The following is a 20,162-nucleotide window of genomic DNA, read 5'->3' as shown; positions in this document are numbered from 1 at the left end:
TGTACCACCCATCAGTATTTATCCTTAAGAATTAAAGTCAACATATATGCAAACATGCATGCAGTTTATAGCAGCACAATTCACAATAGTCAAACTATAGAACCAGCCTAGGTTTGCATCATTGAATGAATAGACAAAGAAAATGTGCCATCTTATTTGAAATTTTACTTAGTCATAAAGAAGAATGAAATTAAGTTATTTGCATGAAAATGAATGAAATTTGAGATTATTAAATGAAATAAGCCAGAAGGACAAAGTTAAGTCATGTCTTCTCTTGTTATGTGGAAGCTAGAGAGAGAAGACAGAGAAAAGGAGAGGACCTCATAAAAATAGCAGGATGTCAGTAAAGTAGAGGGAGGGGCCCAGGGTGAGAGAGGAGGAGAGTTGAAGACAGGTAGTGGGTAATGATATGGGCCAAAATATGTTATATTCATGTATGCATCTGTCACAATAAATGTCATTATTATGTATAATTATAAAGCACTAATAAAAAAATTTAAAAAATATAATTCATTGAAATTTGCTTTAAGTGTGACCATCACATTATTAGAGAGTATTAGATTTATGTCAGTAAAATCATTATATGTGATCACATTCTTCTCCATGGATTATACTGATTCTAAATTCTCATTAGGGCCTGAAATATATTTGTCACACAGTAAAACGAACAACACAGTTTTGCTTGGACAGTGTGAATAGAGTATTATTGTCGGTATGGGACATGTTAACTGCAGATAGCAACATTTAGAGTTTTAAGCATTAGAATTCTGTGTTGTGAGTACGCTGGACCAATGGGCAGTTGCTTGGGACCTCTTGGTTTATGAATTTCCTAAATTGAAAGCATCATAAGATGCTTTTTTTTAACCCTCCAATGAACAAACAAGGCAAATAAAGGATCAATTACAATGAATCTATACAGGAAAGTATAATGTAATTTTAAAGAGTCTTTGAGTTCATTTGATTTTTTTTTTTGGTGGTGGTGGTGATGGTGAATATCTTACTTAATTTGTTCCATAGCTATAATTTCTAAGTGTGACTAAGACGATGATTCCAGTCATATCAAAGTCAGATGACTTGTGTTGATGTGAGATAAAGGTCAGCTATCACCATGCTAGCTGAAACCATAGTTGGCCACCGACTTGCTGAACCATACCCCTGGCTCTAGGGACACTTTGCACTGCTGGTTTATGTGGGACTTGTACAAAGCAGAGAATCACAGAAGTTATTCAAAGGATGGAAGTCTTTAGGCTAACACTTTTGTTAGTCTTATGTAAAGAATAATATTTAATTTACACTTCTGTAAAAGCAAAGCAATACTAAAAGAGAGTGGTTTATTTTATCAGTGATGCTTCTATATTTTATACAACAGAAAGTGTGCCTGACAGTTTGTTCTGGCTTTTTAAAATGCCTAGAATATTTGTGTGAGAAAGACAGGACATGACAAAGAGGCAATGAACCTTTAAAAGTGAATAAATTTTCCCAATACCTGTTCATCAGTTGGGAAATATCAAACTGTAGGGTCTATGTAGTCCACGAGAGGGCCAACCAAGGCTTGTATCCCAGCATGCTTTACCACAGGTTCATGCCTCCCTTCTCAATATCATTTCCCACTGATGGGTTCAAATATTAGCCTCCAAATATACTACTTCCAATTAAATTTTGTCTCAGCAAGGAAATAGCCAAGGATCAGGTGAAGGGTGTAGGTATAAGGTATTTATTGTCCTATTGTGAGTTTTGTTTTGGATATGGTTTTATAGGTACTTATTACATTGTGTAAAGTGTTTAATTAATAATGAAACAAAAATAAAGAGGTAATATTGAAAAAATGAATTTTGTTTTAGGTTTTGTTTGCAGGGAATGGATCTAAGTAACTAGATAGATCTACTAGTCCACCTATATAATCAATCATCATGATATTTCCTGACATTCAAAATTTAAGTTTGAAGTTACTTGCAAACTCAATGGGAAACAGAGGGGATATCATTATATCCCATGATCATGTGATTAGAAGTTAAATTATATGACCTTGTTTAGATACATTGCTTCTCTGTACTAAAAAATACAAACAAAAAACAAAAATAAAAAACCTGTAACACAGTACACTCATTTCTAATGTTAGCAGAAAGCATTAAGTAAATTCTGTAGAGGATGAACAGACGTAATTCTAGTGTGAATAGAAGGAACTGGCCATCAATGTAGATGCCACTTTCAATTGAGCACATTAAAGTGCAGATGCCTAAGTACAGGTGTCCATCACAGAGGTGAAAAGTAGTTCCTGAGCTCTCAACGACAGACTAGACAGCAGAATCTGTCACAATGACACCGTTTGCTCAGTCTTTGCATTGCTATCTTTATATCTTTGTTTCTCAATGTATAGATGAGAGGATTCAAGGCAGGCGTGATAGCAAAATCAACAATAAACATGTATTTGTCAACTGATGATGTGGGAAAAGGCCACATATAGATAAATATGCATGGAGTGAAAAATAGAACCACCACAGTGATGTGAGCTGACAATGTGCCAAGAGCCTTGGACAAGTCCCCAGAGGAACGTTTCCAGACAGTGACCAAAATGAAGACATAGGAAAGGAGGAGCAGGAAGAAGGTACCTATGGTTATGACACCACTGTTGGCAGTAACAACAAACTCAAACTTGGCTGCATCAGAGCATGCAAGCTGTATGATCCTGGGAAAGTCACAACAAAAGCTGTCTATTTTATTAGGACCACAAAAAGGCAAGTTGATAACAAATGAAAACTGAAACATGGCATGGATCACTCCTGTTACCCAGCTGATGACTATCAACAGAACACATGTTTTGGGGCTCATGATGGTCAAGTAGTGGAGAGGTTTGCAGATGGCTGCATACCTGTCAAATGCCATGGCTATGAGCAGCACCATTTCTGTTCCTCCGAAGGCATGGATGAAGCATGTCTGTGTCATACAGCTTTGGAAGGAAATTACTTTTTGTTCCTTTAACAGGTCTGTGATCATCCTGGGAACTGTGGTGGAAGAAAGTCCCACATCATTGAAGGACAGGTTGGCCAGCAGGAAGTACATTGGAGAATGTAAGTGAGAATCAACAATTACCAAAAAGACAACGAAGAGATTTCCCAGGATGATCCCTAAGTAGAGCAAGGAGAACGTCAATGTAAGAATAACTCTAGTTTCCCAAGAACCTGAGAGTCCCAGCAGCACAAACTCAGAAACCACAGAGCCATTCAGTCCATCCATTGCTTTGATCTAAGAACTGGTTTACAACCACCTGTGGACAGAACATGAAGAGTCAGTATTCATGGTACTAATGTACATTTCCCATTTATACTTCTACTCCTTTCTGTGGGTCAGACAGCCTTAGTTTAAAATCATTGAATTGACTCAAAGAAAATATAAATCAAGGAGCTAGATAATGAAGAGGAGAGTTTTTTTGTAAAAAGAGAAAGAAATTTAATAAGAAATGCACACTTTGGTTTATTTTCCTTTTATTTTTCCACAAGCAGAATTTTTATGTCTGTTTTACTTTTTTTTCTGCCAAGGATTTCTAGATATTTGCTGTGACATCTTTCCTAGGTGTTTACCTAGCCTAATTATATCAGTTGACTTAATGTCTTTATACATTATAATTGGTAGACTAATTACAAATATTTTGATGAATTTCTATTTTTGTCCAGTGAAAAAAGATATTCAGGCTGAGACTGTTATCTCCTGTCATTTTATTCCAGTTTTTGTGTCAGTTTTTTTGTTTGTACATTATCTTAGAGGTGAGGTGTTCAATATTAAGAGTATTCACATGAAACATTTTAATCATAGTTTGTGCATAGTCCTCAATATTCAATAACTTATTTTTAAATAAAAACTTACACATTTTAATTTGTATATAAGAATTTGTAAATAAATTTATATTTACTCCTGTTTGTACGTAAAAAAATTCTTAAACAATGGTATTTATAGATAACATAGTTATGAAGTTTCTGTATGCAGAGCTTCATACTTTGAGTTAGGCTCATTATATAAGTGAATAAACCTAGACATAGAGCATTGTGGTGTCAGAACTGGGACTTGTATCCTCAGATGTTGAACACCATAATCCATGCTTTGGACCATAATTCTGTGCTGTTAAGGATAGTCCCCTCAGGTATACCTGCCCAAATACACTTAAATTAAGATTCCTTTAAATTTGCATCCTTTTGCTTTTAAATATAGTAAATCTTTATTAAAAGGAATCTCTGAAATTTGGGTACTCTCTATTTGCTATTTTTTATACCTAACTGTTCTTTGGCAATCCTCAATTTTTGTTAATCCCATAAATCACAACAATCCAGATTGCACAATAAGAGGAAATAGTAGAGGATAGGAAAGGTAGCAGAATACAACAGTTACTAATAGGGCATTATGTAATTATGTAAAAATGTGGATGTGTAACCAATGTGATTCTGCAACCTGTATTTGGGGTAAAAATGGGGGTTCATAACCCACTTGAATCTAATGTATGAAATATGATATGTCAAGAGCTTTGTAATGTTTTGAACAACCAATAAAAAAACAACAACACACACACACATTAAAGACACGGAAGCAGAAGCATATCGAGGGAATGGGGAAATACCTTCCCTTTGGCTTCCGTGTCACCTCTTGGCTCTTGTGGTGCAGCCTCCTCTCAGTCTGCTATAACTTCAAAACCCCACATGAAAAGATAAAAGTGCTAGAAGAGGGACATGACCCAAATGTGCCCCCTGCTCCCTGGGAGCTCAGGGCTCTCTTCCATCAGACCCTGCTGGACAGGGCAGCTGGGTCTGCTTTCTGCCTCCTTGCTCAGCCTGGGTGTTGGCATTGACCTTTCTACAACTTTTTAGTTGATGAACAGCTAACCGTTTTTTTCCCCTCTCCTTTTAGCTCCTCATTCTGCAAAGATCACAAGTGAGTTCAGCAAGGATAAAGTGAGAGGTTAAGGTGGAGCAATGAAGAGACAGCTGTTACCTCAGTTAAGGAAAACCATCATAATTTCCCACCCTTTGCTCTGCATCTCCACACCCCGACCTGGGTGGGATCTTTAGCACACCCCAGTTCTCTGTGCTCAGTCTACAGCCCATCCCATAGGCTGAGTCATGTTTTCCTTTGTATTTTTCCTTTCTGTCATTGTTTACTTGTCTAAGTGTGGTTGTGGTATTTCTGCCTGTTTCTGTCATATACTTCTTGTTCTATTTAAATGAACATTCTACACCTATATTTATCTTATAGCATTATTTAGATTATTCCATAAAAGTCACTACCTCTGCAATAAATTAATATTCTGATTGTCGGTGATTGTCTTACTTAAATTCTTCACATTGTTTTACAATTTCAGTTGGTGAGTTAATTCTAGCAGAATGAATAAACAGTTCTCTCCTTCCTCAAAGCTCCCCTCTTATCACCTAGTAATTTTATATTTGTCTCTACTCAGTCCCTGGACCTTCAGTCCAGCCTAGACTGCCGTGCTGGGGATGTAGTGGACATCATAGATGGAATCACAAAGGGGAGGCTGGGTTCACTTCCTGGTCACCAGGCAGCTTGCATAACGGTCTCACCTTCCCTGCACTCTGCAGAAATTTTCTCAGCTTCCTTCTTGAGTGGGGAAACCTCATCTCAGTCCCTGGTTTCCAGCAGTGAGGCTGGCTTAGGTCCCATCTCAAGAGAGGAGCTCTGGGACTGTTGCATTGATGGGTTTTGAATCCATACCAGTGAGTTCTAGAAGCACCATTCCTGACCACCCAGCTGTCTTTCCTAGTGCCATGGCACACAGATGCGGGATCAGAGGTTCAAGTGCCAAGAGAATGTCCTGAGGAGCTCAGTTATAGAGAATGAACAAATTGCAGTGGAGGAGCAAGAAGTTAGTCTTCAAAAAGCAAAAAAAAAAAAAAAAAAAAAAAAAAGGAAATCTGAATTCTGAAAAATTTATATAAACATCAATTTTCAGTTATTTTCCTCTGCTCACCCTTAATTGTGGGTGTAACTCATGTATGTTCAATTTGTTTTATTCAGCAGGTTACTAATTTTCAATAGTAACTATATGTCAAATTTTAGATCATCAGCTTTTTCTTTGGAAACAAAGTTATATGTATAAAGATGTATGTGGGATACCTACACACAAGTTCCACTCAACCCTCAAGTTAACAAAAATAAAATCTGAATTCACTCTTATAATTTAATCCCAGGACTTCATAAATTTATTTACCATTGTTTCAGATGTACAATATGGATACCTTTTGGTACTCTTTTATAAATACACAATTAATGTGTTTTTTTAATATTTCTCAATTTGTTGTCTCCCTTTCATTTCCACTGTCATGTGTTTTTGGCTTTAAGTTTACATATTTTCCTATTTTGAGACTTGAAAAATTCACAGCCTCCATTCATCCAGACATTCTGCCCATTCTATTCTGTTTTCAGATCTATGTAAAGTCAAATCTCCTCACTAGATTTTCCTACTGAAAGCTTTTGATGAGTCTATCACACAGATACTCTGCAAGTACCTGAGCATATAACTAGAACCTTAAGAGGACATCAGCACAATTTGAAACTGGAAGGAATTTTGGGGGAGTAAATTTACCAGTTATTAATAAATTTTAAAATGATTTTTTTTGTAAAAATCTTAATAAAGTAAGAATAACTAAGAAATATTACAATAAGATTCTTTTAATACAAATTTTAACTGATAGTCATTTTATAATAATACTCAAAATATTAAAAAGAGGAAAAGGGCAGAAGCCTACTGTCAGTCAGGTTTAACAATTAGTATAAGTAGAGAAGATTAAATCAAACAATACTTTTTCAGAAGAAGTTAACAAAACAATAATCATACAAAATTCATATAATTATATTCCTCAAAACCAAGTTGTTTGAATGTAAAATATTAAATATAATATGATCTCCAAAATATATGAAATATTATTTTAAAATATATTAAAGAGATGGCACTTATAAAGGAAGTAGATGTGCACTGTATACATTCAGTCAAAAATATAAATTTTTCTGAAACTTTTGAAATCTGGGACAAAATGGGAGGTTCAATCATGCTTATAGACAAAAAAATAAATAAAAAAACAAAACTCAAAATTATGAAAGTAAGAACTCTCTTAGAAATATGTATGCAGAACTGTAGTGTTCATTTCATATCTAGTTCATCTTTTCAGATTTAGCAAAGATAGGAAAATTCCACTTCTAAAATCAGAAAGGTTGAAAGAAAACCTAACGGGAGTTGGGGAAAACAAGGGAATGATTTCTATAGAAGATAACAGAAAATATCATAAACCTTTAATAACTAAACAATGATTAATTTGAGTTAAAATAGAAGAGAAAAATGGAAAAAGTAATTATATTTAGATATATATTAGGAAATTTAAAATACATTAAGGAAGGCACTAGAATTATATGGGAACAAGAGGAATTAATTTAAAAAATCATAACATTCAATTGTTCTTAAACATGTAGGTCAACATTGGAATCATCAAATTGTATCTTACATACATCTGGTATCAAAATAGTTCCAGTTGAGTAGAAGTCTTAACAGTAAAGGTAAAATGATAGAATTTGAATGTAATAGATGTAAATTAATTTTTTAAACCTGTGCTTAAGAAGTATTTTCTAAATTCACTCCAAATTCAGAAACTGGATTCCAGTTTTCAATCATTTTCTGAGCAGAATGACCACACCTGTGGTTGCTGTGGATGGGGAAGAAGAGTTTGAGTCCCTGCTGGGGGAACGTGAAGTGTGTGCTCACTCCAGAGGGTGATGGGGATCAGACATGAACACTATCAGCTCTGACTCAGCAATCCTTTCATGGAATTATTTTGAAAGAAAATAAATACATAACAAAATGTTTGTGATATTATTCTTGTTAGTATTTCTGATTTTGAGGGGACTAAGACAAAAGATAAAATTTCTAAAATAAGAGGCTTTGTTCTAGGTAGAGAATTGAGATAAACAAATTGATACGAGCAATAATGACAGAAAAAGATCATTGTGCATTAACATTATTTCAATGCACAGTTTATTTTCAGATTGGAGTGAACTTCACCCTAGAAATGTGAGATTGCCTAAATTTGCCACTTTCATCAAATGGTACAGAAAGCAATATTTGAAACGATTTGGAAAATAACTGAGTAATTTCAGCAACCTGTGAAAACCATTGTTTCCAAGCTGAGGATGGGAATCTGTAAGATTGTAGAAGGACAGTCCTTACTTTGGTGTGTGAAACTGTCCTGTAGATTGCACAGATCAGAGATTCCTTGGAACACAAATTCTGCAACACTTTCCACAACTCCAGGTAAATAACACACCAAGGGTGCTAAAATCCATTAGTATCTTGAAAAAAGGCAACATAAAAGATTATTAAATTAAAGGATGGGTTGAAAATTGAAAGAGCCAACATCAGAAGTTTGTGATGTTCTTATGTACAGGAATCACCTCTGAAATCAGGTCCTTCTTGCTAATGAACTTTCTTTGGATTCTACCTTAAGTCTCATGTGAAGTCCAGTTTGTTGTCTGCAGTGAGAATTTCAGTGAGAATGTGTCCTCCTCATTGCAGCACTCTGGAGGGAACTCTGAGGGGAGAAACTTCTCAACTGTGTTTTAAGTAGCAACATGATTGTAAAGACTCTCCGTCTCTTTCTCTTGGGGATCCTTGGCCACTTACTTTCTCTCCACTTAATCCTCAAGGAATATGAAACTATCTGTGCTAGATTTGAGTTACTGTAGTCAAAGAAAGTTAAAAGTTGGTTCAAACAGCAAAATGATGTTTAGAATTTGTTTCTCCAGTGTGTGCAGGAGGATGTGACACTCTTCTATTGTTGTGTGTCTCTGGTATCACATGATTGAACCTAGATGACATTGGGTAACTGAAACCACAGAGGGGGAATCATTATAAGGGGGACTACTGTATGTGCACTCCTCACTATGTGTATATAAATACTAATAGAAGGGTGCCATCCAAGCTTGGTAATTATGCATCCAAGAATGGATACAAGTGGAACAGGAGAAATGAAGGGCACCTTTAATATTGGGTAGAAATATCTCTAATGAATTGTATGAACCTTATTAAATTATACTGGATTGATATGTTGTTTTTAATATTGTAATACAGTAGAGGGTAACCTTCCATTTTTCTTTTCATCATTGAGAGAACTGCTTGGAGTATGATTTTACAATCAAACCGTGAACTTCAGACTTCTACTGAAGGAAGCACTGAGAATGATAAGACCCAAATCCTCCTCTGACTCACAGGAAGCACAAGTCCAAGTGGGCCCTTGAGTTATGAACACAATGTTGAGGACTCACTTCTGAAATGTTCCACTACCATATAACAGCACTGGGATGGAGAAAGTTTGTAATTGAACTTTGTGGATCTTTGTGGTATACTCAGGTTCCAACTATAGCAGTAGTATGTGTGTATAGGAAAAACAGTATGTGTGGGGTTTGGTTCAATCTGTACTTTCAGACATCACTGTGGGTCTGAGATCTTATTCAATGTGGCTCAAGTGGGACTACTATACAGATATATATCTTAGGAGATTTTTTAAAATATCTTTTTATTTTTCTTGTTTGATTTTTTTTTTTTTTTTGGATACTGGGGTTTGAACTCAATGCTTAACCATGGAGCTATCCCCAGCCCCCTTGGTCTCCCTAAGTTGCTTAAGAGCCTCACCAAATTGCCTAGGCTGTCTTTCAACATGTGCCCTGACTTAGCCTCTCCAGCTGCTAGGACTACAGGCGTGTGCCACTATGCCTAACTGATGTTTTATTTTTAATTAATAAGGTGTGAGTATAATAATAGTGTCGTTATTTGCTTTTTTCCTCATATCCCTTCTGTCCTTTGTCCCCACCTACCTCTCTACAAGTCTCTTAGTCTCCATTATAGTTTTTCTTTACCTCTTTCATTTTTATGTCTCCAAGAAGTTACATAACTTGTTTGCTCTAATGTCCATTATTATGACATAGGTAGAGAGTCCATAATCATCTCAGTCACAGAACTTAAAGTTCCAAGACTTGTTTACTCGGGGAGCTTCAGACACTTTTCTGGCACTACCTACTTTAATTATGATCACTTAGATCCATTTACAGATAAGAAAGCAATGTAAAAGAGACTATGTGCCTGGTCCATGCGACACAGCTATGAAGTAGCAGACCTATGAGAGGTAGAATCTGGGGAGGGCTGTTGGTTTTGAGGAGCTGGAGGGCATATATGATTTCTGTGAATCTTGAAAAAGCAATAAAACCTTACTGATGTGTTGAGTAAAGTAAGTCCTTTCATTCTATGAATACTTTGTGATTTGTTATTACACTTTTAAAATTTTAATTATGAAATAATTTGTCTAATAAAATTAAAGCTTTTTAAACCTGCAGCTCTGCAGTTACACATTTACATTTTGAAACCATAACACCATCCAGATGTTGCCACAGTCTTATTACAGTCCAAACGCTCTTGTGGTAACTTTAGTGAACCAAGTACCACAGTCTTGACTCAATCAAGGATCTGATATTTGTTCTCTAAATTGTGCCTTTTTTTAAAAAAATTAATTTTTATGGTATGTACATACTTGAGATACATAACTTGATGTTTTGATGCACATATACATAGTACAATGTTTTATAGTCAAGGAAATAAGCATATCTATCACTTTACATAGACACTTGGTATGTTTATGGGTCTTTATGATCAGAGCACCTCAATCTTTTCAAATTTCCTACATGCAATAACATTATTTACTTTAGTACACATCCTGATTTACTCATGCTATCCAATGTTTCCTTTAGAACTTTGACCTACATTTCCCTAGTTCTTCTGTAACTCTGACCATTTACTGTAGTTCTCCTCTATTATTGTTTCTATTTATTCATTTTTTTTAGTTTTAGCACATGAGTAAGATCATACAATATTTTTAAATCTGAGTTTAGATTATTTCATTTATCCTAATGCCCTTCACTTTCATCCATATTGTAATAAAAGCCATTATATCCTACTGTGTTATAGTCAGCTGTTTGTCACTGTGACCAAAATGTCTAACATATACATCTTAGAGGAGAAAAACTTATTTTGACTCCCTGTTTCACAAGTTTCAGTCCATGGTTGGTTGCCTCCATTGCTTTAGGTATGAGGTGAGGAAGAGCATCAAGGCAGAAGGGTGTGGCAGAGGAAAGCTGCTCAGTTCTTGGGAACCAGTAAGCTAAGAGAGAAGGAAAAAGGGGCTGGGGAGAAGATAGAGTCCCAACGGTCATGCTCCTAGAGACCCACTTCCTTCCACCGTACACCTCCTGCTTACAGTTTCCACAACATCCTAGTAGTCCATTCAGCTATTGATGGAGTAATCCACTGATGAGGTCCAAGCTCTCATGATCTCATTATTTCCCTCTAGCCGCACCTCTGAACCTTGTTGCATTGAGGACCAAGCTCTTAACACAAAACACTTTGGGGGACTTAGATTCAAAACATAATGCCTTCTTCTAAAGATGCAAAGTATTCCATATTATATGCATAGCACATTTTCTTTACCTATTCACCCATTGATGGATACTTAGGTTCATTCTATATTATAGCTGTTATGAATATTGCTTCAATGAACAATGAACATGAATTTTTTTAACTTGATTGGTTCTTTTTAGTTACACAAGGTAGTATAAATTTATTTTTATATAATTATATAAGGATGAAATATATTTCGTTCTAATTAGGACCCCATTCTTATGGATGTACACAATGGTGGAAGTCACTATGGGATATTAAATACATAAGAAAATTATTTTTGATTCATTCCATTCTTTCCTTTTCCTATTGATGTAGGACAGAAGAGGCTGGACACTTATGGAATTAACATGAAGCAGGTTTATAGGATGCAGCCAGGTCCAGCGTGTGGTTTGTGCCTGAAATTCTCCTCTGGACCAAGAGTCTAGAAATTCTTTGAACTCTATACCTAGTGGGAGGAGGAATTTGGAGGTTTACATAAAACTAATTGTTTTCTTTCTTTGAGTTCTCAGAAAGTGCCTATTAAGGCCAGACAGGGGTCTTATAAGTCTTTACCAAGAAAAAACGATAGTATCTTTTGTACAACAAGCTTATAGACTTTTAACTTCAACACACCTTTTGTGTGCAAACCTGGCATTTATAAAACAGAGGAAGCTTCAAATCACAATTCCTTCTGCAGTCATTCTGCCTGCTGATACTCTTTGTAAAAATCTTTTTGATGAGAGGAGAAGCTTAATTATGGCAAGGGTCTTGTGGGTAGGTGGGTGGGGTCTCTGGTCTGCTTTACTATCCCCCAGCTTTTCCTTTCATTCCACTTTGTTTAATCCTCTGAACTTCTATTCTTCCCCTCTCCCCACTTACTGTGGCTTAGCTTCCACATATCAGTGAAAACATTTGACCTTGGCTTTTGGGGACTGGCTTATTTCACTTAGCATGATAGTCTCCAGATCCATGCATTTACTTGCAAATGTCATAAAGCCATTCTTCTTAATGATTGTGTGTACTCTGTTGTGTATATATATATATACCACATTTTTCTTTATCCATTCATCTGTTTAAGAGCACCGAGTTCTTTAAATGACTTTTTTCTTAATTGATTTGGGTTCACCATAACACCAAACTAGAATCCTTCTGTCAGAAACAACTGGGGGGGGGGGTCAGCAAAGTTTACAGCATGAGAGCAGAATTAGATAATTTTACATATTGAAGAATGGTTTTTTATAGAATATTTTTTTAAGAGTAGAAAAAGGAATTTAATAAGCATGTTCATGGAACACAGCCTATTCCCAACTGGACATATCAGGTGACAGAGACCCTAGGCACTGTGGGTAATCCCACATCCCAGGCCTGCTTTCTCACTCTCACCCCTCTGAGAGGTGTCACTCATACTTTCTATTGATTTACAATTGGCTGAGTATTAATGGTGCTACAAAATTTATTTCATATTAGTATCCAGGGGAAAAGTTCTATAGCGATTCTTCTATTAAGAAGAGGTGCTGAAGATAGAAAAGTTAAATTTTTATGTTAGTATTATTTTTTTATTATCCAATTCTTCAAAGAAGAATTCTCCTTAAGGACAAAGTATAAATATGCAAAGCTTAAAAGGTGAAACCATGTAACCTGAATGTATTTTCAGGAGCTTCCACTCATATTGTGTGACCTTATATACACAATGACCCCATAGAATGGGATGTCATTGTGGATAAATTGCATCTCTGCAAGGGGAGCTTGTTGGAAGTAACAGAGCTGAGAGGCAGCATGACTGAGGTGCCCATCTAAGGGGCTATGACTCCTACAGCTAAGGTGCCATCCTGACTCTGTTCTAGTGACTTTTTTCCTTTTCAGGGCCAATAACTGATTTTCATGCATTTGAGAGACTCCCCTCCTTGTGTTTCTTTCAGATTCTTGACAAAACACTTTGGAAATATGATGTTATTAACCATACATTTTTTAGAAATATCTTTTAGTTATTATGTGTCTCTTCCCAGGGTCATCTTCATCCCTTGGCTGGAACTGTGGGTCAAGATTTGAGAACAGACTGAGCAGAATTTTATAATCAAGATATCTCTGGGATTGTGTAGAAGCAAGCCTCTCATTTGGTGCAGGATATTTTTTTTTTCACTTTTGAGGTCCAGAAGCCCATTAATTATTTTAGCAGAAAACTTCAATGATTCTGGAAACTTTTTAGAACTTCCAGAGTCTCCCAGTAGGTACATTTGAAAATATGATATCAAACTCATCTGAGATTTGGTTTAATTGTGAGAGAGAAAGAAAATTAAGGGAGACATTAAGATATTATTATAACATGTAAAATGTACAGTAAAATCAATATATGTGATCAGATTATTCTCCATGGATGATGCTGACTGTAATTTCTAACCAGGGTCTAAAATATGTTTGCGACCCAGTGAAGGAAACAACAGTTCCTGCTTGGCCATGTTCATTGAGAGCATTGTCACTAGTGTGTAGTATATGTACTGCAAAGAGTAGCCTCTGGGGTGGGACATTCTAGAGTTCTCTGTTGTGGGTGAACATGTTGCCTAGATGAGTTATTCATGTTGGGTCCCTTGGCATGGAGTTTCCCCAAATTTTATAAGCTTCTAGATCATCTGATATGTCTTTTCTCACATTCAGAAGCAAACATGCAAAGGGCATTCATTATGATGTCTAGAATTGGAGGTTTTTCAAAATTTAAAAATGATCTGTTGGCTATCTTATATTTGTATGTGTGAATAAAAAAGAATCAAACTATATTTTGGTCTATAGTTATAATTTTAAAACTGGAACTAAGATGCCAATTCCTGTCACAGAAGAAGTCAGATGACTTATTTTGATGGTAGATAATGACCATTTATGGTAGCTGAAATCATATGAAGTCCATTGACTGGCTAAACCTTGCCCATGGGTGAACGGCCTCCCACAGTTGCTAGTTTTGTGATACATGTACAAAGTGGAGAATTAGAGAAGTATTTTTTTAGGAGACATAATTTTTTATGCTACATATTAGTTAGTATTACCAAGTTAAAATGAAAAACTTTAACTGGTACTTCTTTAAGTAACAAATCAATAATATGAAGTTTTTTTAAAATTGTTGATGGTTCTTTAATGTAAGCACCAGAAAGTCTACCTGACAGCTTGTACTGGCTTCTTAAAATGCACAGAATATTATCTGTAACACAGATTGGAAATGTGAAAAAATTAAGGCATCCTTTAATAGTGAAACAATATTTCAGATGCTGTGTCCTTTAATTGAGACAATTTTAAATCACAGAGTTTGCATAGTTCCCTAGAGGGCTAAGGAACTTGCATTCCAGTTACGTTTATGAGCATAATTGTTGCCCCTTTCTTGGAATCATTTCCCCCCTGATTTTTACAAAAACTAGTTCCAGTTCATCTTTGGTATTTTTCTGAGGGAATCTAACCTAAATAATTAAGTAAAGCTACTAATTCTAAATACATAAACATTTGATTGATGAGTCCTTATTCAACATAGCAATTTTACTTGTGAACTTTCAGGGAGATAAAAGGAACATCATTTTATCCTTTCTTGTGGTCAAATAATCACAAGATAAACCATACAACCTGGCTTGTATACATTGCATCTGTCCCAAAGAACACCATATCACAGTGGATTCACATTTCCCATGGTAGTAAAAGCAATGAGTAAAATTTCTGTGGAGGAGTAGACATATATTCAGCGAGGTAGATGCCATGTTCAATTGGCCAAATTAAATGTCAGATGTTCAGGTGGGAGTATCCAACAGGCATATGGATGCACAGTTTTAGAGCTCTAAAAATAGACGTGGTCAGCAAAATCTGTTGTAATGACCTTGTTTGTTTAGTCTTTGAATTGATATCTTTATATCTTTGTTTCTTAGTGTGTAGATGACAGGATTCAAGGCAGGCGTGATAGCAAAGTCAGCAATGAACAGGTACTTGTCAATTGATGACGTGGGGAAAGGCCACACATAGAGAAACATACATGGAGTGAAAAACAGAACCACCACAGTGATGTGAGCTGATAATGTGACAAGAGCCTTGGACAAGTCCCCAGAGGAACGTTTCCAGACAGTGACCAAAATGAAGACATAGGAAAGGAGGAGCAGGAAGAAGGTGCCCATGCTCATGAATCCACTGTTGGCAGCAACGACAAACTCAAACTTGTCTGCATCGGAGCACGCGAGCTGTATGACCCTGGGGAAGTCACAGTAAAAGCTGTCTATTGTATTAGGACCACAAAAAGGCAAGTTCATAACAAAAGAAAACTGAGACATAGCATGGACCACTCCTGTTACCCAGCCAATGACTACAAGTAAAATACATCTTTTAGGGCTCATAATGTTCAAGTAGTGGAGAGGCTTACAGATGGCTGCATACCTGTCAAATGCCATGGCTATGAGCAGCACCATCTCCACTCCTCCCATCATGTGAATGAAACAGATCTGTATCATACAACCTTGGAAGGAAATTATTTTGTGTTCACTTAAAAGATCGAAGATCATCTTAGGAACTGTAGTGGAGGAAACCCACACATCATTGAAGGACAGGTTGGCCAGCAGGAAGTACATAGGAGAATGCAAGTGAGAATCAGCAACCACCAAGAAGACAATAAAGAAATTTCCCAGGATGATCCCTAAGTAGAGCAAGGAGAATGTCAATGTAAGAATAACTCTAGTTTCCCAAGAACCTGAGAGTCCCAGCAGCACAAACTCAGAAACCACAGAGCCATTCAGTCCATCCATTGCTTTGATCATAAGAGCTGATTTTAAACCACCTGTGGATAGAACATAAAGAGCCAGAATCAGTGGTTCTAACAGGTATTCCCCATTTATGCTGCTATTTTTTTTTTTCGTGAGTTGCAAAACCTAGAGTAAGAAAACATATAATTGCCCCCCCAAATAAATAAATAGAAGCAATTAAGTGATGACCAGAGTAATTACTCAAATGAGACAAAATTATTAATTGATTAATGAAAATGATTCTTTGTATTTTATGCTCGGAGCAGACTTTTTTTTAAAAGCCTCTCAATGAAATCTAGATATTTTCTTTGAACTATTTTCTAGGTGTTGTCCTAGCCTAAATAGTGTAAGGTGACAAAATATATTCACACTTTAATGCTTTTGTACTAACTTGCAAATTTTCCTATGCTGAATTTCACATTTCACTAGTGAAACAGAGATTCTTAGTCTAAATGTGCTTAACACATTTCACTCATGTTCTGCTTCTTTATAACTTAACATATTAATTTTGATATACCTATATTAATTGTACAAATTATTAGTGCACATTGTGATATTTCAATATATGAGTAATTTGTGTAAACCACTCTCCTTTTATCTACCTTCACTCTTAACTCTTTCCTAACCTCTAGTAGTAACATTTAGATCAACTTAAAACATTTTTTCCACTTATGAGGAAGAATATGTACTTTTCTTTCTGTTTCTGGCTTATTTCATTTAATATAATGTTCTCTAATTTTATCCATTTTGATGGAAATGACAAGATTTTATTTTTTTATGTCCAAATAATATTCCATTATGTATATCCACAACATATTCTTTATCCTTCATCTCTCAAAGGGCACGTTGGTTAATTACATTTCTGAGTTATTGTAAATAGTATAGCAATAAACATGGACATGAAAGTATTTTGTTGGTTTGTTTATTTCATTGCCTTTAGATATATACCCAGAATATAGCTGGATCATATGGTAGTTCTATTTTTAGTTTTTTTGAGGAAATTTCATACCATTTTCCAGAATTGCTATGTGAATTTACATTCCCACCCCACCAACAACCTATGAGATTCCTTTTTCTTCACCTACTGGCCTCTCCTCCATGTCCTGAATTTGTTATTTTATTTATATTTGTGGTAATAACTATTCTAATTGGAGTGAAATGTCTCATTGTAGTTTTGATTTGTGTTTTTCTGATGGCTAATGACATTTAACATTTCTTCATTGTTTGTTGGGCATTTGTATTTCTTCCTTTGAAAATGTCTATTCATATCATTTGCCTATTTTAAAATTGGAATACTTGGGGGGGGGTTAGTGGTAAGTTTTTGAGTTCCTTAAAAGTATAAATATTTATTCTTTGTCAAATGAACAATTGGCAAATATTTTCTCCTACTCAGTAGGTTGTTTCTTCATTTTTTTCCCCTTTGCTGTACAGGTATATTTTACTTTGTTGTAATTCTTTTTGTCTATATTTGCTTTTGATTCCTGTGCTTTGGATGTCATACCCACAAAACTCACTGCTTATTCCAATGTCCTGAGAGTTTCCTCTGTGTTTTTTTTCTGCTAGTTTCGTACTTTGTGTCTTACATGTGTGCATGTTCTGTTTTTGATGGTGCAATTTACTATGAAGCCCAGGTGTTTCAGCTGAGATTTTCGCATTTATTTCATGACACATTATCATCATAATCCATGCCTTGACATCAGCATTCAGTAACTTATGCCTGGGAAACTGAATACCTGTAAATAAGTAGGAAAAAACTCTTTTATTTAAATAATAATAATGTTAATGTATAATATTTATTATGTGTCCCCTCCATGCAGAGCTTAGTACTAAGCACACCATCTGCTTTAAAGCATACAAAATTACACATATAGACACTGTTGAATGGGACTCACAATATCAATATAGAAACTGAGTCTTGGAGGTACAATGCATCAGGGCCAAGAATAGTGCCCAGAGGTGTAGGACACCACACTAATGCTCCTGGCCATGGATGCTGTGCTATTAAGGATACATTTTGCAACTTTCCCCAAAATCTTCCAGTTAAATTTCAACTTTTTGTGTCCTTTTAACTAGCAACATGGAAAACTTTCATTTTCAATAATAAAATCTCTTAATCATGTGTCCCTTCTAATTACCTCTTGCTCTATAAAGCCTTTTTTTTAAGCAATCTTAAATTTTGTGTATTAAATTAGTCAAACCACCCAGTTTCCACAGATTCATTGTGTGTAAACTGAAACTGTGACTCTGGATATTTTATACAATAATTAATTTTCAGTCACCATTTCCTTTATCTCCCTTCAGGATTCAATGCTGTCCTGCATGCCTTGTTTCTCTAGCTCCTTTAGCCTTTAACTTCTTGGTTTTCTGAAGATATTTCCCTCTCTCCTCTTATTAACTTAAATTCCATTTGTTCTCAATTTTTGAAGAGAGCAGAGGTAGGTCAGGACATATGATTTTGTATGCTGTCTTGATTGTGGTTGCATTTCCTCAGCTGTGCAGGAGATTAGAAATGCTCAATGTGATATAAACCAAGACCTTTCCTGGAGGACTTTCTTGAATGAAGGAAAAAGCTTTCATGTGGTGAAGAGATCAGTTTGGTCCATCACTTCATTCATTTAAAGTTATTGTTATTTCTAAAGTTGCAGCAACTATGATGTTCATATGCTATAAACAACAGTGAAAACTTCGAAAGAACTTAGCACTCAAAGGGCATGTTGAACTGCTTAACCAAAGAGCAATAACCTGTTTTAGATTGCTTCTAGTAATGTGAAAAAACTAGTTTATAGCTTGATCCACTGTAATTCAGATTTTCTGTTAATTGTAGCTGAATATAATCTATTTCTATGACAGCTCCCCTCAAATTTTCTACTTCATTTCTGAATTCACTATACTTTTCACTAACACATAGTAATGTTTTTCCTCTCCTCTCCCTTAATTTTGAATGTGACTCAGATATTTTCTATTTGTTTTATTAGATATCAGGTTATCTCATTTAAAATAATACCTACATATCAAATTCTATATGTGTAGCTTTATCCTTGAAATCCAGAGTAAAATGTCCAAAATTTTATATGGTATACACATAGACAAGCCCCACCTTGGCCTTCAAGTTAACCTGTCAAATTTGAACACACAATCTTATAATCTAACCCAATGCTGTAATGAACATTTTCATCATTCTCCAAGATACCCAATATAGACACTTACAGTGCTCTTGTCTGTCCTTCATGTTCCTTCTTTGGGTGAACAAGTTTTGCTTTCAAAAATTTCTAAATACAGTTGTCTTTTCTTCATTCAGATTGTCAATATGTCAGTCTACATATTTTCCCATCTTGAAATTGAAAAGGCCACTCCTTTCATTCATCCACAAGTTCTGCCCATTCTACACTGTTTTTAGATCTTTTTATCTAACTTCAAATACCACCACAGGGCTTTCTTACTAAGAGCTTGGTGTGCCTATCACAAGAATATTCCCAGAGCACATCACAGAAGACTGAAAGGATATTGGCACAATTTAATTTCAGAGGATATATCTTTAAACAAAATGTGTACCTCTGCCCCAAAGGATATATCCTTAAATAATTTTTTTTTTTTGTGATGGGGATCAAACTCAAGGTCTTGGGCATGGTAGGCTAGCACACATACCAACCCTCCCATAGACATTTTAACACAAAAATTTATCAAATAGTTCCTGAATAAATTTAAGTAATGATTATTGACATATAATTTAAAAACTAGACAAGATTAGGAAATATTGTAACAGTATTCTTGTTATACAAGTTTTAAACCAGTATCAGCATCTACTTGTACATGTGACATTAAGTGAAGCAAGGAAGCCTACAGCACTGTGGCTCAATAGTGTGTTATGACTAGAAAACAAGATTGAATAAAACAATACCCTCTGAGAAGATAGCCAAATAATAATCATT

At 35.5% G+C, this 20,162-nt stretch overlaps 2 protein-coding genes across 2 annotated transcripts; both read right to left on the bottom strand.

The window, feature by feature from the left end:
• Positions 1 to 2,283: 2,283 nt before the first annotated feature.
• LOC143394723 (olfactory receptor 4F15-like) lies at positions 2,284 to 3,234 on the bottom strand. Its single transcript, XM_076849374.1, has one exon. It carries the CDS (start codon positions 3,232 to 3,234, stop codon positions 2,284 to 2,286), a length of 951 nt encoding a protein of 316 aa, XP_076705489.1.
• A 12,066-nt stretch (positions 3,235 to 15,300) lies between these two features.
• Positions 15,301 to 16,236, bottom strand: LOC143393941 (olfactory receptor 4F21-like). Its single transcript, XM_076848434.2, has one exon. The coding sequence runs from the start codon at positions 16,234 to 16,236 to the stop codon at positions 15,301 to 15,303; it is 936 nt and encodes a 311-aa protein (XP_076704549.2).
• Positions 16,237 to 20,162: the final 3,926 nt, after the last annotated feature.

Source organism: Callospermophilus lateralis, chromosome 3, assembly GCF_048772815.1.
Source record: "Callospermophilus lateralis isolate mCalLat2 chromosome 3, mCalLat2.hap1, whole genome shotgun sequence".
Classification (NCBI taxonomy): Eukaryota; Metazoa; Chordata; class Mammalia; order Rodentia; family Sciuridae; genus Callospermophilus; species Callospermophilus lateralis.
Note: the sequence above shows the minus strand (reverse complement) of the source record. Positions and strands in the feature narration are given on the sequence as shown.